The 26,737-nt window shown below is 46.8% G+C and overlaps 1 protein-coding gene across 11 annotated transcripts in view; it reads right to left on the reverse strand.

Annotated features, from left to right (window-relative positions):
• Positions 1-7,817: 7,817 nt before the first annotated feature.
• Positions 7,818-26,737, reverse strand: part of Ercc4 (ERCC excision repair 4, endonuclease catalytic subunit) — a 29,289-nt gene continuing 10,369 nt past the window's right edge. Inside the window, exons 3-11 of one of the 11 annotated variants that reach the window (XR_015630716.1) lie at positions 25,735-25,930; positions 24,728-24,935; positions 22,866-23,046; positions 21,734-21,862; positions 20,103-20,213; positions 16,860-17,570; positions 14,884-14,976; positions 11,543-11,655; positions 7,818-9,059 (exon numbers count right to left, since the gene is read on the reverse strand). Coding sequence is in view for 9 of the 11 variants with exons in the window: in NM_001447234.1 (NP_001434163.1) it covers positions 8,326-9,059; positions 11,543-11,655; positions 14,884-14,976; positions 16,970-17,570; positions 20,103-20,213; positions 21,734-21,862; positions 22,866-23,046; positions 24,728-24,935; positions 25,735-25,930 (2,366 nt within the window). In the remaining 2 variants the exon portion in view is untranslated. Of the gene's footprint in view, positions 9,060-11,542; positions 11,656-14,883; positions 14,977-16,859; positions 17,571-20,102; positions 20,214-21,733; positions 21,863-22,865; positions 23,047-24,583; positions 24,936-25,734; positions 25,931-26,737 lie in introns of all 11 variants that reach the window. The other 10 variants (XM_087572646.1, XM_087572651.1, NM_001447234.1 and 7 more) reach the window with 10 other exon arrangements.

Raw genomic sequence — 26,737 nt, forward strand, 5'->3', positions numbered from 1 at the left:
TCTCGTTGCTGCAGGACTGAGTGAGGCTTGATGACCTGGACTGTGTGGTACATCAGAAACAGGGCTCTTTGCCAGATGCAGAAAGCAGACTTGCCCTGCCATGCGTCCCACACTCTCTCCTCAGCAGCCACTGCATGCAGCTCTGCCCAGAAATAAAGCTGCACAGGGAGACAAGCCCTGACTAAGCAAGAGGTGCTCTCTTGCTGACAGATTCTGGAGTCAAAACGACAGGCAAAGCCCCCAGTGTGACTTCGACAGGCTGGGTCAACATTTCATTAGGACTCGTTCAGTTACCATTTTAAAGTATTAAGAAATTACATTTATTTGTGTTCATGAGTCATTAGGCTTGGTGGCAGCACCTTGGCCTGCGCTAGCTCCCTGGCTCCTTTTTACTGTAGCCTAGAACCCCAGGAACCCTTTTGTCTAACAGCAGAATGGAGTTTGCTTGGCCACAGCTCTCCGGGAGCTGCATTCTCTAGTGGGACGAGATGCCTGGAAACTAGTCACAGTTCTTCCTTGTCACTCACAAATCTGTGGGAACAGAGACTCCCCTGGCACATGCACCGAGAAGGCACTTAAAAGCATCTGAAAATGAACTATAGTTCTTAAAATTGTCACCACTGGGGCTGCAGAGATGGATCAGTGATTGACAGCACTGCTCCTCCAGCCTGAGCTTGGTCCCCAGCACCCCTGCCAGGCGCCACCTTCTGATCTCCTTGGGCACTGCACTCACATGTGTACACACACACACACACACACACACACACACACACACACAAATCTTTAAAAGTAAGCATTAACATGCGGTTTTAAATATAATAATGTCTTAGTACCAAATTATACTTCCAGAACACGGATGACCACACTCTGAGAACAGAAGGGTTTATTTGAGAGAAGCAAGAGGATCCAGAGGAGGGAAGATGGGTGAGGCACAAATATGACCCAAGTGTCATGGGATATATGTTTAACAATGTTGTAATGAAATATTCTGCATGCTCTCTAAAACATGAAAATGTTTATTTTTCATCCTATCTTTATCTTATGTAAATGTATATTTATTTTAATATATTTTTATTTATACTATTTACTTTATTATATGCTTATTTTATATATAAATATATACAAATATATTTATATAATAAACATAATAATGCATATTTTATATAATTTTACTTACATAAATATAAAAGTATATATACATTTATGTTTCAAATACCAATTAAAATATACATTTACATATATTCAGCATATATCCTTTTAAAAATGTACTTTTGTTGAGTTTTATGTGTGTGGGTGATCCAGCTGCATGTATGTCTGTGTACTATGTGTGTGTCTGGTGTAGAACAGATGCCAGATCTGAAATGGAGTTGCAGATGGCTGAGCTAACATGTTAGTGTGGGGAATTGAACCTGGGTCCTCTAGAAGGGCAGCCAGTGCTCTTCACTACGAGCTATCTTTGAAGCCCACAAACTCTTTTCTTTAACGAGGTGTAACTTGTCGATATATAATGCTGGAAATAGGTTTTATCCCTGGGAGTCATGGGCGCTTGTTTGGCAATGCTATAAAAAAGTAGTTTTCAAAAGTCAAAAACCATGATTCACAGAAAGAATTAAGCTAAACAGTTTTTTCAGAATTGTATGTGTGAGCGCGCGCGCGCGCGCGCCACTGATGGCAAGCAGGAGGGCTGGCCCTCACTTGCTGCAGCATTTGGGAGAACAGGTCCTGCACCTTGCTTGGCTGGCACAGTAGAGTTGGCCCTGGATTTGGGAGTTATAGATGAGCTGCCTGAAGGTCCAGGGTGTGAGGTCAGGAGAGACAGCCCTGCCTCTCGTCTGCTGTGAGGTGGTCCAGCTGCCTTCCACCCATCCCCTGGCCACCTATGACAGGCAGAAGAACTGGCTTCTAGGTAATGAGACTGGGATAACTGGCTGTGTCCCTCACTGGCTGCAGGTCCTGTACCTCACCTAGGCAGCAGGGGAGGGCTGGCTCTGGTTGCGTGGGGGTGGTGGAGCAGGGATGGAGGTGGGAGTATCAGGGGGGTGTTGGGGACGGGACTTTCCAGTGAGCCAGCCCTGGGGTTTGAGAGCAGGACAGCCCACTCCCGTCTATCTCACCAATGAATTGGCTGGAGTGCAAGAAGGACCTGATCCTACAGGATCTCATGACACAGGGCAACAAGAGAATTTCTGAGGTTCCAGTCTTAATAGAGAGGCAGAAGCCAGAGACTTCGAACCAGACCAACACAATGCACAAATGCAAGCATAGGAATGTAGACCAAAGGGTCTATACTGTGGGACACACTGTGACACACTACAGCTTTCACAGGGTCTTTTCTCTGGTGCGGGGAGGTTGCAAGGGTGGAGGGTGGGCATGAAAGGAGGGAGAGGTGAGTGGGATTGGGGTGTATGATGTGAAATTCACAAACAGCGGACCAAAGGTTAAAGAAATTGATATACTTGCCTGTAGAAGCCAAGGGAAGACACAATGGGTGCTTTCCCATTGCTTTCTTATGTTTTTGAGATAGGGTCTCTCACTGGATCTGAAACTCACCATTGCTGGGACTCACATCTCCACTCAGCAACACTGAGGCTGCAAGCTGAGTGATGCCCAGCTGCTACTGGGGTGTTGGGAATTTGAACTCAGATCCTCTTACTGGGGCAGGAAATACTCTTCTTCACTAAAGTGAACCTCTGGGTAGCTCAGAGATCTAGGGAAGAACCAAACACAACCTGTAAAACACACAAAATCAATGAGGTGATTCCTAATGCTGTTCTGCTATGCTCAGTGCCTTGTGCAGGGGTCATTGGAGAGGCTTCCTCTGGCAGCAGGTGGGGGTAGAGGCCCACAGCCAGCCATGCGGTGAGAGTCTAAACTGGAGGTCTCCATCCCATCCCTCCTCAGAGCTCTAGGAACCCTGTGGAGTAGGGGAAGGAGAAACTGTGGGAATCAGAGAGGATGGAGGACCCACTGAATCTAGTAAGCAGTGCTCACGTGGGCTTATAAGAGACTGAAATGGCAAGCACGCTTTACCATATGTATGTTAAGGCCATACACTAACTTACACTAACTCCTACGATGGGACTGGCTGTATCTCTGACTCTTTTGCCTGCTTTTACCTCCAGTTGGGTTGCCTTATCTAGCCTTGATCTGAGGGCTTTTGCTGTGTCTAATTGTATCTTGTTTTATCATGTTTGGCTGTCATCTGGGAGGCTTACTTTTTTCTGAAAAGGAAACAGAGTTTCTTTTTTTTTTTTTTTTTTTTTTGGTTCTTTTTTTTTCCGGAGCTGGGGACCGAACCCAGGGCCTTGCGCTTCCTAGGTAAGCGCTCTACCACTGAGCTAAATCCCCAGCCCCAGAAACAGAGTTTCTAAAAGGGATCTGGGAGTGAGGGAGGAAGGAGGAGCCGGGAGGAGTGGGTGGAGAGAACACTGTGGTTGTATTATATAAGAAAAGAATCAATTTCAATAAAAAGTATTTATTTTATATGCATTAGTGTTTTGTCTAAATCAACATATGTGCACTGTGTGTATGTAGTTGAAGAGGCCTGGGGAGGGTATTTGGATCCTCTGGAACTGAACTTTCAGGTGGTTGTGAGCCACCACGTGGGTGCTGGGAACCAAACCCGTATCCTCTGAAAGAGCAGCCAGTTCTCTTAACCGCTGAGCTCTCTCCAGACCATGCTCCACACCGAGTCCTGGTTATTATGTAATTGAACTAATAAGGTTATCAGGACGATGTGAAGACTGGGTTAGAAATAAATCAAAGACCTAGATATTTACGCAGAAGTCGTTCAACAACACACAGAGCTGACTCAGAGGTGCCCAGCAACCCTTCCTGTTCCTGGGCAAGAATCAAGAACACTGTTATTACTTGCTACACGTGAATCTGCCATACAGCTCAGGCTGGCCTTGAATTTCACCATCCTCCTGTCTCAGTCCTGAGTGCTGTGCTGGGATCTCAGGCAAGTGTTGCCATAGCTAGAAAAATCTCTAGTTTTTTTATATATATAATTACAGAACCATCTTCTTAATCAACCAGCAGAAGGTGGCTGTGATGGTTTGTATGTGCTTGGCCAAGGGAGTGGCCTTATTAGTAGGTGTGGCCTTGTTGGAGTAAATGTGTCACTGTTAGGTGTGGGCTTTAAGACCTTCATCCTAGCTGCTTGGAAGCCAGTCGTCTCCTAGCAGCCTTCAGCTGAAGATGTAGAACTTGCCTGGATGCTGCTGTGCTCCTACCTTGATGATACTGGACTGAACTTCTGAACCTATAAGCCAGCCCCAGTTAAATGTTGTCCTTTATAAGAGTTGCTTGGTCATGGTGTCTGTTCACAGCAGTAAAACCCTAAGTAAGATAATGGCTAGCCTTTCAAAGTCTGAGGCAACAGGCAGCTGGGCAGGGGGGCTCTGGGCATTCTCTGCCCTCTGCAGGTCTGCACACTTGATCTTGACTGGGAAACAAGCCTATCTGCCTTTCCTTTAGGGTATTTGGAACTATAGACATGAAAATGGGCACCCACACATCCTCAAACAGCCCCTACCCAGGAACACTCCCACACTCATGCTTCATGAAGTCAGACCATGAGGCTTTCACATCATGGCTTTATGAATAACAGTTATGGGCAAACTGCTTGAGCTCTCTGGTCACAGCTTTGTTACCACAGAGGTCTGTGCACCTGCGTGGCTTTGTGCTGGCGATTAAATGAGATAAGGCACGAGTGGCCAATCAGCAGCACCATGGCACTATTGTGAAGAAACGGTTCAACAGTTTGCCAGTCTTTATTAGGAGTGTACAACTAGGAGTGAAAAATAACCGGTCTCCTGGGCATTAGAAAGGGCTGTGCTCGAACACTCAAAGCAGAGGCAGTGATGGGGACACCACGGTGGTGACCCAATTCAAAGTATAATTAAACTTGCTTAAGAAATAATAATAAATTCCTGTGCTATCAAAGGAACGATTTACCTCTTCCAACTTGTGAGTTAAAAGGACCGAAATACAGGGGTTGACCCTTTGTTTGGATGCCCCGGACACCACACACACTCACCATTTTCAACCAACTGTTATTTCCAAAGGACAACAGCTTTTCTTCCCCAGCTTCTTTGGTAAGAAGACGTCACAGCATGTCAAGAAGGGGACAACCAAGGACATTGATGACACAGAGCATGGGTTACTGAGAGCCAGGCAGAAGCGATGACTCAGAGTGAACTTGCATTAGCCATCTATCTACTGTGCATAATGAACGCCTTCACTGTGTAGGGCACACGTGTTGCTGGCAGCATGTACTCTCTTACTGTGCACTGCCACTTTCACTTTGCCTAGGAAGCCGAGGGAGATGCTAAATAATTACCCCCACCCCCATTTCGAGTAAATATACTCCAGTTTTATCAAATCTTGGCTTACGGAACCATAAATGAAAACAGCATTCAAACGGAAACAGCCCTCCAACAGCGCAATGGTGCAGACTACCAAGTGCCTGCTGAAAAAGGTGGACAACTGTGTCCCACAGCTCAGGATCAGACAGGAAATAGCATCAAAATGAGAGCAAAACAACCAAGAAACATGACAGTTCTTGTCAAAGCCTGGACACACTGTCTTTTTTTTTTCTTAAATTCTTTTGAGAGGACATTTTAAAGTCAAAGTAAACTAATGGAGAATTTCCCTCAACAGGTTTTCCATGGTAGCGTGACATCAAATCCACTGGAGAAGCAAAGGGAACTCTAGAACAGAGCCTCCCTCCTCACGAAGTCCCTGAATCTCTACAACCGGACCTCGAGTTCCTGGCCTGCCGGGGGCTGGAAGAGAGCATTTCCTGTCCCCTGTGAGCTGCAGGGCTACAGTCTAGTGAGCTTTCACCAAAGGAAGTCAGGACCACTGGGGACAGTGCTGATGGCCACCACATTTGTTTGGTTTTGGGACAGGTCTTACTATATAGCTATACTCTACTCACTGTATAGAGCAGGCTAGCCTTAAAGTCACAGAGATCTGCCTACCTCTGTCTCCCCAGAGCTGGGATTAGTTAGGGCTGAGGGCCACCAGGCTTGCCTTGATGGCCACTATCGAGTAGGATATAACCTCATATAGTTTTAAGAACAGTAAGAAAGTAAATTCAAGGATAATGTCTTGTAATCAAGGCTCTATGTAAACAGCTGGTAAACACAATGCTGACCTTTTAAATGTCTTTTAAAAGCTACCCAGGGGCTCATCAGTATTTATGATGTCGAACAACATCAAAGGTAGCAAAATGCTGCTGGGAAACAGATTCTAAAAATGTGTGAAAAAAAGTCTGAGAAAACTAAACAACGGATGGATGTGCCGGAAGCCTTCCACCCCAGCAATGAGCAGCAGAAGTGAAGTCAGCAGAGGAGGAGTGAGGCAACAGAAGTCCCCAGTAATGGGGGTCGCAGCAAACAGCTGACTTGATCTGACAGACATTGGAAGCCAGTGGGTTAAAGACTGCTAGCTGCACTAGGTTACAAGGATTGTTTAAAATGCTGTCCAGAAGAGCTTTGACATTTTAACTTTGAATGAAACACCCATCAAAGCAAGAGCTATGCTAAGATTTTTGTTTTATGGAACAAAACGACAAGGGGGGCGGAGTTACATGGAGGAAGGAGACTGCTACCATAAGTGGAAGTGGCACGTCCGTGGTCATGAGCTGGGAACGACCACGCAGTCCAGTGCAACTCACCAGGCATTTCTGTCAGGTCCAGAAGGCACCTTTAACCCTGATTGAACGCAGACCCCTTTCCACCATAAGCTTACTGCTTGACCTTTTCCACTTTCCACACCTCCAGTAATCAACTACGTCTCCACACCCCTTGACATCCATTCCTGAAGGGCTCTGCATCATTGGGTTTAACTAACCAAGGACTGGGAATATAGGAACAACCACATCACGCGGGCTCTTTTCCTGTCATTGAGGAACATGTGGAACCGGTCCTTACACACTACATGTCCTGCTGTGAGCCACCTAGAGAGGGTCTGAAGTCCACAGGGGAGGCAGAGGCTCTAAGCAAACACCACTGAAGCCTCCACAGCGGTTTCCACACACTGTACCATGAGAGGGTCCTGGAAGGAATGTCCCAATAATCAAGATGCCAACAAATAAGGTTCTGTCCAGAGTATTTTGCTAAAGTGGGAGGAGATAGTAGTTTTGTTACAAGGTCCACTGTTTCCTCAGTTCAGGCAAAGATGGCTGACAGCGATGGAACACTCAACCATGTGGCAAGGCTGACATTATATGGTATTAGCTCTTGAGGTAGAAAGCTCACTGCCTGTCACTGAACACATAAGCAGCTAATGCTTAAGTATCGCAGTTTACAACAACATGAAGATGTGATGAATCCCATTTTTTTTTTCTTTTCTTTTTTTTTTTTTCGGAGCTGGGGACCGAACCCAGGGCCTTGCGCTTGCTAGGCAAGCGCTCTACCACTGAGATAAATCCCCAACCCCGATGAATCCCACTTTAACACAGAAAATCCAGTCTAAATCAATCATGAGATTGGTTTGTGGGTCTTTAAACAAACTATGTAATTTTTTTTCTGAATTTTTGTGTTCTCTGCACCAATTTATCCATTTACCCACAATCCTTTAGGAAGAAGGAGAGAAACCCACATTAGAAAGCACCTGAACCCCCTTGCTCACATTCAGTCCTTACCCAGGCAAGGAGAAGCAGTCAAGACACAACCACGGGCAGGGCAGAGATGGTGTGCTTCTGGTATGGCACTGGTATCTTATGTCAGTGAGGTCTAGGGGACACTTGGACTCGTTATTTGGGTTCAGAGTAGGAATTTGGAGATCAAACATTTAGAAACCAAGAATTCTGAGGAGCCCTTTATTAACTCATCAAATCTTGTCCATAAGCAATTAATTCTGTTAAAAACACTGGTTTAAACAACCGAGTCACAGTACATGTTACATATACCTGGTGACCAGGAGACTAGTGAGCCAGTTTGTCTCTGTGAGTGGGAGGTGAAGAAGCTCGTTAGGAACAGCAGCCGTGTCTCAGGCCTACCAAGCCCTGTGTAGCCAGTGTTAGGACCAAGATGGCGTGCTTCCACTAGCCTGAGAAGCAAACTGGGTTGTGTTTGCTTCAAGGGGCATGATCTCACCACACCTTACTGAAAATGGGTCACTGCAGGCATGGCATAGACAGAGCACAGAGGGGCAAGAGCCAGCAAGAGGGGGCAAACACACACCTCAGCACAGAGCCCAGGGGGAAATCCTGGCTTCTGGACAAATGCCCTGGGGGACAGAATGCCAGGCCCTAATTGCCTGGGGAAAGAATGAATGCTATGCAAATGACGATACGTAGCCCTGTGAGAACAGTCACTTTCTCACTCTGCCTTTGGACACCAAGTCTGCATAGGCAGTGTGCAGGAAGTCATGCAGCTGCTTGGCATTTCCCGAGTGCCCCAGGATACCCGTGAGTCGCTCCAGGGACAGGGTGGCCAGCTCTGCGATGTTCTGCACTTGATTCATCAGGGAGCGACAGTTCTTGGCATTGACCCCAGGCATCTTTAGCACAAAATCTTGGGGGCCAGGGTTATACCTGTCTGACTCAGGTAGCGTCTCTGAGTCTGCGGTGATGGCCATGGCTGTGGCCGCATCAGGTTGTGGCTTGTTCTGCTTCAGCTCCTCAAACAGCTCGGCTGTGGCATGGGGCGAGGGGCACCAGAGCAGCCGCAGGCGTGGGAAGTGCAAGGTGAGGAGTGTGAGCTTAGAGCTCACATCACTGCTGCTCATCTCCTGGACGAAGGCACCCCGTGGTGCCAGGGAGAAGGGCTTGCTCGGGTCAAACTCGATGAGTAGCACAGGCCTCCGGTAGTAGCGGGACATGGCTAGGCACTGGCTGTATAGGCGGCCACTATGCAGCGAGCCAATGAGGTCGCTCACACTTTTGCGCTCCACACAAAGCTCAGGTGTCAGGATGTAATCACCCACTTCCAGAGTCACTGGCTCTATGTCAATGCCCCTCCGATGGATTAGAGATGGGAGCTCGCTCCGAAACTCACGCATGTCCACCACGATGCTGGGCTGTGTGCCGTTCCGCTCCTGGCCACCTATGAAAAGGGGAATTTAGGTCGTGGCACAGGGAAGAGTACTTAGAGATGACTTTGCATAGGGTTAAATGTTTCTGTTATTAAACAGGTGAATAGCTGTAACACTTTCTATCACTCTGAATGGAGTCAATAGGAAAGTTAGACTGCACTCATAGTTTATGATTTACAATGGCACACAAACACCTTTGCTCTGGTTCCTCTGCTCCCTCATGGAGAGTATGTATTTATGTGTATATGTATGTATGCATGCATGTGCTGGTTCTTATATCTCCAGGCCCTATGTACTGTAGGGGCTAAGCAGACTGCCTTCTGAGCTGTTGCCATTACCTTTGGGTCTAGAGATGGGAAGGGAAGATGTTGGGAGCAGCTTACATACTAATGCGCATACCTGGGGCTACAGAGCAAGCAGAACAATGCAGATGTGGAATCAAAGGCTCAAAAAGTACATTTTCAACAAACCCCAGGGATGTTAATGCTGCTGCTTTAAGAACCTCATTTGGGTATGAGTGTTATCTGTGTGTGTATATGTGAACATGTGTATGCGAGGGATTGTGTGTGGGCATGTGTATGTGCAGCTATGTTGAGCCCATGTGTGGAGGCCAGAGGAAGGTAGTGAGATGAGGTCACAGCCGAATGGACCACTGGGAGATAGGGCCGCCAGAGGAGGCAGACCACCAGGGCAGGCCACTAGGAGGTGTCCTGCACTTACCCAGACATTTGTCTGCTTGCTGTCACAAATGAACAACTTTCATGTCCCACAGCCTTCCACCACAGTTCTGACTCATCATAGGCCTAGGAATAATGAGGCTGGCTGGGTGTGGACTGAGGCCTTTAACATAGGTCCAGTTATCCCCCTCTAAGTTGTTTCATGAGGTATTCGTTATAACAACAGAGAACAGACAACTTGGCCTGGTTCAGCACTGAGGAAAGGGAGAGGCACTAGGGTCAGAGAAGACATCAGCATGGCTATGAGGGTAGAGGAAGGGCCATGAGCCAGGACCTCAGGTAGACTCTAAGGCACTGGAAAAACAAGGGGATGGCTCTTCTACAGACCTGCAGGAAGAAAACAGCCCTGAAGCTAATGAGTGGCAGCCAATGGGGATCTGCATAGCCTACAGACCTGAAAGGTCAGTGTGCGGCTCTCAAGTCACTGAGTCTGTGTAATGTTTACAGTACCAACAGGGAACTCCGGCTTCCAAAGCGCAGAGCTCTAGGAATTGCTTTGTGTGTGGCACCTCGAGCAGGACCTCACCTCCTCCATCCTGCCTTACAGGCTACAGTTCTTCCCAAAAGCTCACCAGGCAAGGCAGAGTCTGCTTCATAAAGGGTACAGACATTCTGAAGCAGGGCTCCCTAGAGCGTGCCGCCCGAGGCCCTCTCCACCCTGTGCCTTTGGGATGAGAGCCCAGTTCAGCACAGACGCAGAATCTCTGCGTTCCAGACTAGCACCCTCACAGCTTTAATAAGCATGGCAGGCCGAGTGGGCACCGCACATGTGTGGAGATTAGAGCACAGTTCTCACAATGGCTTTTCTCTCGCTACCCAGTAGGAGGGGCCTTGGAACTAAGATTTTCAGGCCTTCATGCAAGTCTCTAACCTCTGAGCCATTTCTCCAGTCCTCTCTCTCTAGCCCCTGACAAATGCAGGTAAAACAAGGGAAGGAAGGCAGTCCTTAGGCTCAGGGTTTCAGTGCACAAGCAGCTGGCTCTGTTGTTTCTGAACCATGGCAGGCAGAACACCACTGGGAAGGCAGGAGCATGAAAACTGTTCACCTTAGGTCTAAGTGTACCCAATGTTGGCAGAGGTTAAATCATCTTTAACCCTACTGTTTCTCTTAGGCTGCTCGGCTGACATCAGCTTACACGGAAGTGGAAGTCCTTGTGAATAAGGGTGCTATACTTGGAGTCCAGCGGACCTTGGTAGCATGCCAAACACCCAGGAGTTGAGAGATATCAAGAAGCGGAAAACGCTTTGGAGCTGGGAGGGTGCCTGTGTTCCCTTAGGAAGTCCCAGTAACATGTGACCCTGAGACTACAGGCACAGGGACTTGGGGAAATCATCCTTCAGCTGTTGTGGGAGTCAACTGGTTCCTCAAGTACAGAGCCCAATTAGATCTCTGAAGGCTTTACTGGTAGAGTTCACCTGCTGTCTCCCCAAATCATTTCCTTTTCATTAAAAATCATTTATTATTATTTAAATCATGCATATGTGTGTGTGCCTGCATGAGTTTATATGCAGCACATGAGTGCATGTCCCTGAGAGGCCACAGGATGGTGCTAAATCTATAGGCAATTGTGAGCTGCCTGGTGTAGGTGCTGAATGGAACTCAAGTTCTCTGCAAGAACAGTCAAGAGCTCCTTACCAGTGAACAATCTCCCCTGCCCAATTCGTGTTTTTAAGAGTTTATATAAAAAGCTCAGCTATGTGGCTCTGCGGTTTCACAGCTTCCTCTAAAGGCAGAAAAGGCTCAGGGTGGGGCTTACCAGCTTTCCGAGTGTCAGTGGGAGTGTCCATGGCTGCTGTGCCTCTTGCCAGGTCCAGGTTGGTTTCATCTCTGCCTTCCCGTTCTTCAGGGACAACCATGCTAGCTTTTTCCCTGGGAAACAATTACATAAGCACCACTTGACTAATCTCAATGCTCTAGATTAATCTTCTGAAAATCTAATCTCTAAGATGATTTATACGCTGGCAGTCGGGGTGCACACCTATAATACAGGACTCAAGAGGCTGAGGCAAGAGGATGTCTCTGACACATGATTGGAGGGTAAGGTGAACGCAAGAGATACATTAGAAATAAACGGGAGGACGGGTGCCAGGGGAGCCCAGCCAAACCACTGGCCTCCTTTGCCACCCTCTAGAGTGCAAACAAGAAGCTCCTTTATAGTGTCTGATATAACTGAGCTTGCCCCAACCTGCTGTACGGCAGGTGGGAGGCCCCGTCAGCCACCTTTAGTTCAAAGGAGAGTCAAGGTCAATACATGGATAAAGCTTATGTCAGCCATTACAACAGACGACAGCATCTGGGAAAGAGCTGGGGACAGCAGCCACTCCCCGAGGGTGTGCTTGCAAGCATTATGGAGTGTTCCCTACTCTTAAGGGATCAGGATATAAATGTGATCACTGGGCTGGCAGACGGCTCAGTGGGTCCAGGTGCTTGCCATTGAGTCCAAGCTCCACCACTCTTCCACTTGGTGTGAGAACGGACTCCTGCAAGCTGTCTTGACCTTCACATGGTGTGCATGCATACATGCATGAACAGACACACACATGAAACACAAAAACAAATGTACCAAATATGTTCATACAACCCTTCTGGTCTTCAGAGTAACCCAGTGTCTCATACACATGTGTTAGGATGTGTTCCTGGACCACAGTAACCTGGGTGGTTCCTGCTTAAAACCACGGAGCATGTGACGATTACCTCACCAGGCTTAAGCACTAAGAGTCTAATCTGCGCCTGGTGCCACAGCACGTGCAGCTGGACCGGCTTCTCTTGAGGCCTGCAGCAGAACTGAGGAAGCAAAATAACCATGAACAAGCCAACAGAGCGGAGAACTTCAGCAGACCGGCTAAGAGATGCAAGAGGGGTGTGTCTCCCCAGGCCTGAACAACATGCATTTTCCAGAGACGCGCCAGAGCACGACTTCCTTAAACACTATGGAAAATAGAATGGTCCTGGCTTCCTTACCACCCCCTAGGCCAGGGCCAGGGGCTCTGTGAGTAAACCCTTGCCTGTCATTGACCCCAGCAGCAACTCTCATCACACCCAATGTGCCCCAGAGGACAAAGGCAAACCGTCAAGATACTGAGAGCCAGCGGGTCCTCAATATCGTTTTCTCTCTTTCTCCCACTTTCACAAGTTAAGCCACAGATCACATGGGGGTGTGAGGTACGGGGGGAGTGTGGGGGACACTTCCTGATGAATGTGCCATCTGTGGGTGGATAACACAATCAGGAGCAGAGATCTAGTTCTTATTGGCAGTATGACCTGGAACAAGTCTTTCAGTGGCTCCTTGTCTCGATTTGTACTTTTTTATCTGTAAAATGGGGATAATGCCAATAAAATCTATCTGAAAAGACTGACTACAGGGTGCAAAGAACGCACTGGGTGGGGTCTTGGAATCCCACACATGCAAAGGTTATCCAGGGTTACACTGAGACATCAGAGGTCTGCTCTCAAGCGACTGGTGCTGTTTCCATTTCTGAGAAAATTTACACCCCAGGAAGGAGCTGCAGATAATAAAGAAAGCAGGTCTCGCTGAGCAGCACACAGGACCTTAGTCGTCTCCACCAGAGTCAAAGGCACTCACTCCTTACCTACATCAGGCACTGAGGTTTGCTATTGTTGCTTTAGTGCCAATGACTCCCCTTTTCTCACTGTGTAGCCCGTGCTGGCTTGCAGTGCTGGGATGTTGAGCAGCAGGTGAACGGCTCTAATGATGTGAGGTGAGGTGGGAAGGAGCAGCTGAGGAGCCTTTGTGGACGGCATCAGGCAAGCCCTCTTCTGCATTGAGTGTCTTACAGCAAAGCCGAGCTAGTGATCTTGACTGTTCACTGTGAACTGCTTACTTGTCCATCAGGTAGCACCTTGCCCTTACTCTCCAGCAACTGAATCTGCTCTCTACTTGTCTGCAGTCTTCTTCTCTCTAAGCCAGCTGAGAAGCCCTCATTTTCTCCCTGTCCTCCTGATTCATTCCTCTCTGGTTAGTTTAAATGGCAGCCCAGTGTTGCTCTTATAACATCTCCCATGGAGGTCTTGGCAAAAGTCTGCTCTCTTACTGTCACAGTAAATTTTCTCAGGCAAGGTGCAAATGCCCTACTGGCAATATACCACGTGCAGCTTTGTAATTTAAAAACAAACACCAGCACACAATCTGGGAGAATAAGCTTCCTAAGGCCCTACATGGTGTAACCACTTGATTGCTGTGCAAAGTGGAAGCCTGTAAATAAATATAAGTAGGCACTGAGTTTAGGAAAAAAGTGATGCTAGGTTTTAGGTAAAATACTGTGAAAGTGGATGAGTATTTTCTCAGGGCTGGGAACTAACCTGGGATGCTACGTGGGTCGTCTACCCTGATGATGGCTCCGTCTCTGACGACCAGTCATCTGTATAAGCCAGCAGCTGTATGGGGGTGCACAGCTCACTACCGCTACTGGCTCCTTTCTCTCAACTAGACTCCTTGATGAACCAGGGGAGAGGCAGCAGCTGAAGCTTTAGGGGACTCCAGCCTCATATCCCATCAGCTCCCTGGCAACAACAGGGCACCAAAGAGGAGAGAACAGCAGAGCAGTGCACAGGTGCTCAAGCTTGGCAAAATTCCAAGAAAGGCCTGCGTGCTTATGGCTGGCCAGAGTGAGATCTCAGGGATGTGCACTGAACTCTGCAGGCCTGCGGTTACAGGGACAAGTGTTTGGTCAGAATATGTTCCCTGTGGTTGCTGCTGAGTGCCTGCTTTTGATCTGGCATGCTGCAGTTAGAGACCGAGTCGCTCACAGGGGTGCTGAGCCTATAGGCCAAGCTTCAATGAAGGCTGTGGACACCAAGGCTGAACGAGTGTCTCTGCTGCCATGACTGCACGTGCCGTGGCCTGTGGCTGCAGATAGACTTGAGTGCACCTCCATGGTTCAGAAGACTTTACCCCGGTTTGGCTCCTGAACTCTGTGACTTTCCTGGTGGTGCTTAGCTGTGTCCTTTTGCTGTGGCAACCTAATAATGGGTCCTTCCAAGCAGATCTCTGACTGGAGTGTGACCTTTTAATATTCCCACCAGAGTAGGACTCAGAAGGACAGGCACAGCATGGTTCCTGAGGGCCACATGCCTCACCTTATGAGCTTTTCAAACGCTTCCTTTTCTTTGCGCAGAGCAGTCAGGTAGCGCTGCTCTTCTGTGGAGCCTCCATATACAAAAAAGTAAACCCTGCGGGATAAGACAGAACTCTTTTATTCTTAGTCCCTACAAGGTACAGCACAGGGGAGCATCTAGAGCAGCAGCGCTGGAGACTCAAGACATTGAGGAGTAAGACCTCCCCCACCCCACCCAGCATGCAGGCTCCCACCTGCCTGCTCAGTAGGGCTGTCACCCAGGGAAGTTTTTTTTCTTTTCAGCAAAAGGAAGAACACAGTTCAGGTAAACACTGAGCTAGAACTAGAGGATAAGAATTCTTCATAACTATAAACAAAAAAGCTTTTTAAAAAAACCTTTTCTTTGAACTTCTGCCAGATGATAGCTTAGAAGTGGGAGATCATCATTAAAGCCAGCTTAGGGAAATGCAATGTCAATGACAAGCGAATGAATTAACAGCTCAGACCTCTCCCCCTGTGCTTTCTCAGTCCCCTCATCTATGTCACAGCAGAAGGGGGCCAGGGATGTTTCACACATGGATAACATTGGGAACCTTAATTTGTGTCTTTTTCCTGTTTGGGGTCTATAAAGGGCTTTGCTGTGGGGCTGAAGAGAGGGCTTGTTGGGTAGGAGTGCTTCCTGAGGACCAGAGTTCAGCTTCCATCACTCACACTGGGTAGCTTAGCGCTGCCTGTAACTCCAGCTTTTACTCCCTCCTCTGCCATCTTTGACAACTGGAACACACACACACACACACCATTAAAAATAAATGTCTTTTAAAAAATCAATTAAGAACTCGCTTCTTTCTTGTTTGCGGCTGAGGCTGAATCGAGTGTTCCCACCACCCCATTCCCATTAGAGGTGTCTCCTCTTAAGCCTGCTTTACTTGCAGCACACATCTCCCCAGACGTCTTACTCTGACGTTAGAGAGGGGAAAGGTCACTGGCTGAGTTAGGCGATTCCAGCTGCTTCATGGATGATATGTGACTGAGGCCAACAACTTCCATTTCTGAGTCTGAGCTTCCCATTGAGCGTGAGCGGCTGAATTTCCAGATCTCTTCTGCCCTTGACAGGCAGTGCCCTGTTCTTGGGCAGGAAGCCAGGTGCACATAAGCTAGGTGGGAGCTGGAGGCTAGCAGGCTGTAGCTATTAGACAATGCTCTCGCAGGGTCTCTACCCCTGGGCACCTTCTGTGCTGCCTCTATTGCCTCTGCTGTGAAAGGCTGCCTTACTTACCCTGTTCCAAAGGTTTCTCTTGGCTGTGTTTCTGGTTCAGACTGAGTTCAGGAGATTAATTTTGATATTTATTTCCCTTTAGTTAGCTGGAGAGCGAGAACACTGTATTCTTTTTTTTTTTTTTTTCCGGAGCTGGGGACCGAACCCAGGGCCTTGCGCTTGCTAGGCAAGTGCTCTACCACTGAGCTAAATCCCCAACCCCGAGAACACTGTATTCTTTCTCATCTGATAGATCGGTAGATTTTTAAAGGTATTTCTAGAAACCCAAGAAACTTGGTATAGTAATTCCTAAAACATGTTAGTTTTATGAGAAAGACTCAAGTCACTTCGTAAGTTTGTGAGCCGTGAGATGGTGGGATGGCTCAGTAGGTAGAGGTGCTCTCTGTCTAATATGAGTGTGGGTGGCCCCTGCAGCCCCCAGAAAGGTGGAAGGCATTAACAAGTCCTGTAAGCTGGGATGGTGTGCACACAACCATAAGGACAAATGTTTAAGAGTTTATAGGGTGTTTCAGAAGATTAATAACATTTGGCTAAGTCATTAGCATATTACTTTGGTATTGCACAGAACATTATCAATGTCCTAGACTTTCCAGATACTGTACCTGAAAGGACACACTCATACATAAAGAGAGAATGTGAGTAGGAAGGGAAAACGCCAGGGGCGCTGGAGGCTTGCAGTTTAGCCTAGGTGGCTGGCATCCATCTGAGCTTCTCTTACTCACCAGAAAGCAGCCTCAAACCAGCATCATCTTGGGTTAAAGGTAAGAAAACCACCATGCAGGCCAAACAGCTTTTGCATTAAAGCCCGAAGAACTACCAGGCACAGACTTGCCTCAGAGGTTTCCCAGGCCTGCTGGCCCTGTAGATCTCCAGCTGCCGAACAAAAGTGAGCTCTGCATCATACAGAACCACGTATCTAGGCTCCACCTCGTGCAGTACTCGTGTCAGGGCATAGGGGTCGCTGCATCCCAGAAGCGGATGGATGATGGTCAGGGGCTCTTTCAGTATGCCATAGGCTGCATCAGATGACACGTTTAAATCAAATGATTCATGCTGAATCTCTCCCCCGCAGACTTCTGGGCTACTTCCGGTCTGTTTGTGCAGGTCTTCCTCCACAGCCCCTTCCTCTGGCGGCTCCTCAGCAGTCCCCAACACTTGCGTCAGAGTCAGCTCTCGCTTCTTCTTCCTTTTGAGAGCACCCCTTTTGGTGGAAGCACGCTCTTTGTTTTGGGCATCTTTGGGTCTTTTGTCAGATTTCATAGTTCTCTTTGGGCCATCTCCCTTTCTAAAATTTACCCATACTTCTTCAGCTTTGCCGTCCTTCTCGAAGGTTTTCCTGTAGAGCCGCAGTAGGAAGGCTTCTGCGCCAGCAGTCAGGTAGTCTCTGAGCTGGCAACATGTGCGGTCATCGCTCGCACAGATCAGCACCTGGCCTGCAATTAGAGAGAACGGATGCTTGCTTGCTTGCTTGCTTGCTCACTCACTCCCATTCTTGGCTCCCTGGGGCTGCCCTGAGTGCCCTAAAGGAAGGCATCTTACCCTCGCTAAAGAGCCTATTTACAAATTGTTCAAAAGGGGGCTTGGGTAGCAAGCACATGCTTTCACCTCTGGACCAATTCAAAGGGCAAAGCTGAAGCCAGTTAGAGCCAAGGTACCACGGAGGTTTTAATGAAGCTTCAAATAATAATTTTCTAGAGGCTCTTAGACACTAAAACACATTTCCAATGGATTATAGAGTTAAATGTACAATCTTAATCACAAGAAAAGATGGCTTGTCTTCACTCCCAAGATGGAGGTGATTTTCTAGCCTTAAAAGTAGAAGAATAATTTTCAGAAGATTGTATCTAATGGTTGATTTTAGAGCAATAAAAACAGGATTAAAAACTGTAAAGACAGAAATCAGCAATGATAGATGATGCCATTATTACTAAGAAAGAGCAAGCAAACTGGTGTAGTTTAAGTTGGCCAAGGCAAACAAGACTACATGTATTAAAGACCTGCTGAACGCAGGTCACTAATGTCAACATTTTCGACGACTCATTACAGTTGCTATGTATATGTGATTAATGGTTACGGTTAGCTAAGGAAAATGAAAATGAGCCTTATAAAAACCAATGTCATAACACACCTCGAGTGAGTCCCAGCATTTAGGAAGCAGAGGCAGGAGGACGGCTCTAAGTCCAAGGTAGTCTGGTATACAAAGTTTCTGTTAGCTGCTTGAGAACTATGCAATCAAGTTATAATCAAGTTATAAAAAAGTCACAAAATCCCATCAGCTTTTTAATTAAAAGTTTTTAAAAAGATTTATTCATTTATTATATATAAGTACACTGTGACTGTCTTCAGACAACACCAGAAGAGGGCATCAGATCCCATTACAGATGGTTGTGAGCCCCCATGTGGTTGCTGGGAATTGAACTCAGGACCTCGGGAAGAGCAGTCAGTACTTTTGACCACTGAGCCATTAATTCATTCATTTTACTTAGTTTATTTAGTGTGTGCACAGGTCAGAGAACCTTGTTCTCCTCTACCACCACGTGGCTTCCAGGGAATGAACTCAGGTCATCTGGTTTGTCAGGAAAGGCTTTACCCACTGGGCCATCTCACCAGCCCCCTCATAAAACTTCAAGTACAAGCTTTTGTGTCAGGCCATATGCGTAGCTATCCTTGACTGCAGGCCAAGGGGTGGGCACATCCTATTGACGTTACAATGTGAAACAGAAAACATGTGAAAGAAATCTAGAGGAAAATATACTAAAGTCAATATCCTCACTGTCTGCTAGAGAAAATCTTGCCCCATCCCCATATTTATTATTCTTTCCCAAGTGGGCATGTGCAATGTTGGGTTGTGGGCCACAGTACTCTAAGTTCTGGGTAATTAGCACCAGGATCTACTCATATAGGGATTGAATGCCCTTTAAAAAAAGATGTGAGTGTGAACATGCAAATACCTGTGGGGGCCAGAAGAGGGCACTAGAGGTCTTGAGCTGTCTAACGTGGGTGCTGGGACTGAACTGTCCTCCACTGCAAGAGCAGCAAGTGCTCTTAACCACTGAGCTGTCTCTCCAGCCCCTTGAGTGACTTTAGAAACACTAAGGTTAGGGCACAGCCATGGGTTTCCCAGTGGAGTCCTCAGTGTCATTACACTTTGTCTCATTCCCCGTGCCCAGCACACCACCCCGCTTGCCTTAGTACTCTGCAGGGGCTGGAGAGAGGACTCAGCGGTTAAGAGCACTGACTGCTCTTCCAGAGGTCCTGAGTTCAATTCCCAGAATCCACATGGTGGCTCACAACCATCTGTAATGGGATCTGATGTCCGCCTCTGGTGTCTGAGAAAGCAACGGTGTACTCACCTACATAAAATAAATAAATCTTTAAAAAAAAAATCAGTATTTTCAAACATGCATTTACTCTCTATCTAATTTAATTTTTTATTTACACTTTTGTCTTAGTCTACTGTGCTCATCTGTGCTCATGTTTGAAGGCAGAAGGCCTACAACTGGAACTGTTTCTCTAGGACTCGGTCAAACGAGGCATTTAAGCCTCTTTGGAAGGACACGTGGCTGGGCGTATAAAACAGGGGGCCAGTAGCTGATTCCTGGGGAGTCTAGGTTTAAATCCTGGTGAATACATACATGGAAATGTGCTCAATCTTTAATAGAAGCCCCGAGAAGCTGAGCAGTGAAGACTGTGCTTCCTGAATACAAAATGACTCAACCCGGGGAAAAGCTCAGCGAGCAAAGGAACCGAAGCAACGCTGGCTCCAGGGAGGGGACCGACCGGACACCTGTGTGCTGGATGGTGGCTCCTGCCTGGGGTCCAGTACTGGGACGCAGGAGGAAGGGGAAGCAGAACGCCAAGGCCGGCCTCAGATGCAAGCAAGCTCCAGGCCAATCTGGGCCAATGAGATCCTGTCTCAGAAACAACAAAGACAAGGCCAATGTCACCACCTCCTTTGTTCCTACCTGGGCCACCAAGGGCTTCACTCTCCTTATTTTCTGTTTCGATTTCTTTCAGGACTTCAGTCAGCGCTTCCCACTTTGGATTGCTTTCTAGGACCAGTTCTTTTTTTGTTTCTGTACAAAAATAAATGATAACCTTATTCTGTATGATGTTCAGCTAAAACCATGCCAGTGGCTTTCCCACACCAGAAACTAACATCGCTGTGAATGGCTGTCCTTAGGCTTCCACCACGCAACACAGGAGCTGCTTCCCAGAAAAAGCCTCCCGACAAGTCTAGCTGAAATGTGCAGAAGTGGCGGGTGGACAGGCCATGTGCACAGCCGACGGAGCCTGCTCAGTGATGTTGAAAGGAAAATTATACAAATTTAAGGTTTAAAAATATAAAATTAAAAGAATAAGCCCCAAAAGCCACAAACTCAGGAGTAACAGGCCATAAAGATAAAGAAAAGGAATGCAAGAGAACTACTTTGCTTATCACCCGGTGTGAATAACTGTTCTTTGTTCTGCCCCTGTGATGTTTATTTAAGCCCCTACTTGTGCTTTCCAGCCATTGCGTCCTACAGAGAGCACCCCAGGAAACCTGCGGCCCAAGCCTAACCAGAGGTGTTTCAAATACAGATGCTTCATCAGTTTTGACAAACTTTTAAAAATAATGAGGACCTGAAGACCCTACCCTTCTCCTGATTTAGTAGCTCTGTTCCAGGAACCAGGGGGCCATAAAACCTTCTAGCGTCCCCTTATCTCCTGGAGCCATAAAACAATCCTGTAACTTGTGGTGCCTTCCCCTTTGACACCCACCATCCCCTGGGCTCACAGCCTCTGCCTTTAAATACTCTTTCTCCCAGCCTCTAGGGGTCGACACCTCTGTCTCCTGCGTGGGATATGTGTCGGCCCGGAGATCTCTGTAATAGGTCTCTGTAATAAACCTCACCTTTGCTTATTACATCCAAAATGGTCTCTCTGTGTCTGGGGTCCGCGATTTCCCAAGACTTGAGTAAGGGTCTCTCTGCGTGGGATCTTTCAATGTCAGTTGTGATGCTGCCCATAAGCAGCTACACAAAGCGGGGGGGGGGGGGGCAGCCATGCTCATTATTTCTTTTCCTTGCTCCTTTTCTCTCTTTTAGAGTCAGGGTTTCTCTGTGTAGTCCTGGCTGTCCTGGAATTTACAGAGATCCGCCTGCCTCTGCCTCCAGAGCCCTGGGATTAAAGGCACAAGACACCACTGCTGCCGCCTGACAGTATCTAATAGGCCTGTGCTTTCTACAACCCTGAACATGGACAAAAGCAGGCAACAGCTATTTTTCTATTCTGTAAGTATTCAAACATATGATAGACTATTTTGAACAGATCTTTAAATGCTAAAATGTTTCACTAAGACTTTAAGTGCCCAAGATAGTAACAGTTGAACTGTTTCCTATATAGCAGTGAGAACACTCTTGCCTGATGTCTGGACTTTGACACTGGTGTCCTCTGGCCATGGATCTCATCCTGGTTTCACTGAGTGCTCTTCCCACGCTCTGTACACATCTCTATGCATAACAGGAGATGCTACATCTGCTTTAGGCTGACACCTGCTTCCACACCACTGTGGCCCTTGCGGCCACTGTGAACAGAGACATATGTAAGGCCTGACCTTGCTCTTCTGGACCTGCCATCTTCTCCGATGTTTTGGTCTTTTTGCTCAGTTTGACATCTGGGACACGGTAAACTCGGGCACGAGCATTCACGAACATGGAGGTGCTAGCATCCAGGAAAAGCCAACCTAATAGAATTTTTTTTTTAAAAAAAAGGCTTCAATTAGTGTCAGTTTTAAATACTCTTGATAGTCACATGACCCACATAGACCACTGGCTGCCATCTTGCTTTCACAACTGTGTCTAATTCTCTCTTATTGCTGTAGCCTCTGCTTGGCTAGACCAGTGGTTTTCAAAATGTGGCCCAGGGCCTCCTTGACTCCTCAAGAGGTTTGCATGGGTATGAGATCTCAAAACTCTGCTTATAGTAATTCTAAGATAACCATGTGGACATTTCCAAGGAGGTATTGGAGAACTCCACATATAACCTTGCATAATCCAAGGCAGTGACACCAACTAACGAGTTCTTTCTCATGTACCTCTGCACTTCATCCTTTTTGTATGTCCATGACACTGGGGACTGCATGCAGGGCCTTACATGTGTTAAGTATGTACTCGACCATGGTGCTTTATCCTCCCTCCTTCCCCCCATGACACTGGGGACTGTATCCAGGGCCTTACATATGCTGGGTATGCACTCTATCATGGTGTTATATCCCAAGGTCTGTACTTTGTTACTTGAGGAAGTCCTGAGGAAGTAGTGAAAATTATCAATTGCACATATTTGACCCGACAGCTCAGCATCTCTGGTAGTTAGCATTACAGTCACTGTACACGTGTGCACTTCTACACGAATCTCATAAGCCTTTGACATTCTAGTGGATGAATGTCTTTGAGTAAAATTAATCTTAAGTTTCTACCAACCAAACTCCCAGAACACAACCTATTCCCAAGTTAGGCTGTCTGTACTACAAACTTCTTCTCTGGAAATAAAACTGTCGGGAATGATGAATATTTATTATACAGAACAGAACTTAAGTAGGTGGGAACATTAGCAGCCAATAAAGCTCTACATCCTTGTGCACTGAGCATGAAATGCAATTTATAACATGAGTTGAATACAGCACTCCTTTCATTAACACATTATTCAAACCAGCTCTTAGAATAATATTGGTATTTTTAATCTCACACCTGAATTCTGACCAAACACCTTCTCTGTTGCTCTCAGAGATTCCAGAAGATTTAGAAAAGTAACACAGTCGTACTGAGAGAGATACTGCAGTAACGTTCTTAGTATCTTCAAATCCTGCACCAAGGATTTAGTCTTGGCTCCAAGCTGATGCCACAAAGGGTCCAAGTAATGGCGGATTGTCTGAAAAAGGATACAATTTACTGTTGTTAAGATATGTCCAATATAGCTTTTCTTAACACAGCCATACTTTCCTTAAGGGTTATTTACTAGATATGTAAAAATATATTTAAGATGCTAAATGCTTTGTTATTTGCATTTTACTACAAAAAGATTCCCTTATATTCTTAATATTTCCTTAGTATTTCTTTCCAAGGAAGTGGCTAGAAAGTTTCAGGTCACTAAATCCTAATAATGTTTTAGTTTTTCAAGCATAATGTTTTATTACTGTAATTTTTATGACCAGATAGAGTTAAGCTCCCTTAGTTATTTTTAACATTACTGTCAGGGGGCTGGGGAGATGGCTCTGTGGGTAAGAGTGTCCATTGTGCAGAAGAAGGACCTGAGTTCAAATCCCAGCATCCACATAAAAAGATAGGATGTGCCTCTAACCCTGGAGCTATGCGGGCAAAGACATGAAGACCTCTGGGACAGTCTGGTTTCACCTCAGCTCTAGATTCAGGGAAAGACCCTTTGCTCAATGAAATGAGGCGACGAAGTAATAGAGGCCACTCTGGCCTCTGTACATTCAAGAGCATGTGCAACACACACCAGACATGTGTACTCAGCACTCACAGACACAACACACAGCGATGCATGCACATGTATGCAGACATGCACAAACATGCATGGTCATACACAGCAGAGATAGAACGGCTTGGTATGCATTGGAAACCATGACTGATCCTTAGGAATAGAGACAGCAGCATAAGGAGCATCTCATCAGACACACTGAACAGACGTGGTATCTGTGTGATCTGACGGTTCATGCTCCGGACTGGGATCCATATGCACAAGACACCAGATGCTACAGTGAAAGGAGGCTAGAGCCAGTCTACAGCAGACCACTTTGTTAGAAGACGTATGGCTCCTCAAGGTTTTGTCTGACTGATGCAATCTCCGTCTACGTTTAGATGTGATTAGAGCAAGAATGTCTAAAATAATCTCTGCTTCCCAGCTGTCAGCGACGTCACACAGAAACCAGTGCTCAGGAAAGCATTCTGCTTCTCTAGGGCAGGTTTCTTCTCGGCACGCACTAAGCTACCCACACTTGAGGATGAAGGCGCTTGGCATCCACAGTAGCCTCCTCTGGGCATCCTCACACACTGCTCCCAGTGACACAGACTGACCCATAATTCAACTAGATGTGACCTGGAATTTCTTAAAGATCGCATTTTAGAGTTCTATAATTCACTATAACACACTATAGGGCCACATGGTGAGACCCTGCCTCAAAACAAAAACAGCCCCACAAAACCAAACCAAATCCAAAACTAAAACAAAAAATTGCGCCTGACTTCCTATTTTAAAAAGGCAGTATATTTCAGGGACGTCCAATTATGAAGCATTCCTTTATAGACCTGTTGTCGTCTACAGATACCCAGATACTGTCAGTTGGAATAAAGATATTGATTACATTACAATAAGACATTCACTTACTACATAACTGAAAGAGTCAGCCTTGTGCTTACATGGCAATCCATATGTCACTGTGACTTACCATTTCCCAGTAGGCAAAGCAGCCCCAGTCTAAGTCACCTACAGTTTAATTTCTACAAAGCACTCGGCGAACACCGAAACGCCTTCCATTCTGCAGAACAACAACCTAACCAGCTGTGCAGCAAAAGGAAGAAAAGAAGTGGACCTTGTCGAATGGCTTCCCCAGAGCATTTTCTAACGACAAGTCTTCTACTTCTAGCGACGGGTTGTGGTACTTAAGTTCCTTCAGACACGCGTTTAAGACGTCCAGTATGGCTGTCTGGATGGCAAGCATGGCCGGAGTCATGGACACGTGAATCTCTACGACTTCAGGCTTGTGTTGTTCCAAGAATGAGTTGACTGCTACATGGAACCTATGGAGACAGTTTCCAAATCAGCTTCAACAGCTAAAAACAAAACAGAAGCACAACGGCATACGAACACACTGGGCCTCACTTCGAGCAAGCATCACTCAGGCAAGGCAGGCCCAGAAAACCTGTCAGCCGACTGTGTATGGCAGCTTAGTGCTCTCAAAAACCAAAATGAAACAACAAAAAGGCGTGTCACACTTACTGGTGTGCATGTGCCACAGTGCATGTGTGGTGGCTGCAGGACACCCTAGTGGGTCCTGGGGATCGAACCCCGTGAACCATCTTACTATCCTCGCCCTCGCTCTTTTTGAAAGATATATTTATTTATCAACTTGTGCATGTGTGTCTGTGCACTCAGAGCTCAGAGGACAACCCATGGTCAGTTCTCTCCTTCCATGTGGTTCCCGGGGATTGAACTCAGGCAAGTGTCTGTACCCCTGAGCAATCCTGCTGGTTCTGCTTTTGTGCCTCTAATGGCAGAGCTGACCTGACTGGGCCTCCACCACCAAAACATTTACCATTTATGGGTGGTTTTTAGTTCTGAAATAGGAAACAATTAAAAGAATAATTATACAACTAGTAGTCTTCATAAAATTGAAACACACACACAAATGTGTTTAAAAAAGAGGAGGAGGAGGAGGAGGAGAAGGAGAAAGAGGAGGAAGAAGAAGAAGAGGAAGAGGAGGAGGAGGTCCTTAGAGACTGGATAGCATATTTTACACTGTACTGTCAACTGCATTAAAATGCAGCTCAGTTAAGGCCCTTCTGCTCATGGAGCATGCCCCATGACTTACGTCATTACCTTGGCCACAGGTAGAGCTTCTTCACGAAAAGGTTCCTCATCACTCTTTCCACGTGACAAAAGCCAGTGTCAAAGGCAACAGCGTTGTCGGTGAAAGCTTTGATGAAGCCACGTTTGTTTTTCTGGCGGAAGAGGCGCAGAATGAAGGCTTCCTGGCAAGACTCAATGATCCTGTGTGCTCTGTACACGAGGATGCCTGTTGGGGGTTGTATTAGTCAGGGCTCTCTAGGGTAACAGAATGTATAGGATGAATCTCTCCATATATAGATAGACGGGGAAAGGGGATTTATAGGTTGCAGTAGTAACCCTGTGGTTTCCTATTCAAGGGTGGTGTCCTGCCAAGGTCACCACTGCTGTGATGTAACACCATGACCAAAAGCAAGTTGGGGAGGAAAGGGTTTTTTCTGCTTACACTTCCACATCACAGTTCATCATCAAAGGCAGTGAGGGCAGGAACTCAAGCAGGGCAGGATCCTGGAGCCAGGAGCAGAGGCCATGGGGGCTGCTCAGCTTGTTTCTTATAGAGCCCAGGACCACAGCCCAGGGATGGCTTCACCCACAATGGGCAGGGCACTTCCTCATCAATCACTAATTAAGACAATGTCCTATATGTCTGCTTATAGCCCAATCTTGCGGAGGCCACTCCTCTCAATGACCCTAACTTGTGACAAGAGGACACAAACCAACCAGCACAAGAGGCAGTCTGTGTTTTAGCTTCAGTGAAGAGTGTGCACAAGAGAGGTGAAGTGAGGGAGTGAGTCTCCCAAGCCACTGGGAACATGAGTGTCTAGACCAGAGGGGGGAAGGTTGAGGGAGTGACAGAGATCATGGGTCTTGAATGGCCCACTATGTTAACAGATAACTACATAAAATAACTTCATTTTAACAAGTCTGGATAGCATCTGCATCCCATTAGATGAAGTCAGCTTTGAGGATACAGTCAACAAAGAGCTAAATTACAACATTTAAAACAAAAACCTTTAGTGATCAAACTTAACACAAC

Source organism: Rattus norvegicus, chromosome 10, assembly GCF_021556685.1.
Source record: "Rattus norvegicus strain SHRSP/BbbUtx chromosome 10, alternate assembly SHRSP_T2T, whole genome shotgun sequence".
Classification (NCBI taxonomy): Eukaryota; Metazoa; Chordata; class Mammalia; order Rodentia; family Muridae; genus Rattus; species Rattus norvegicus.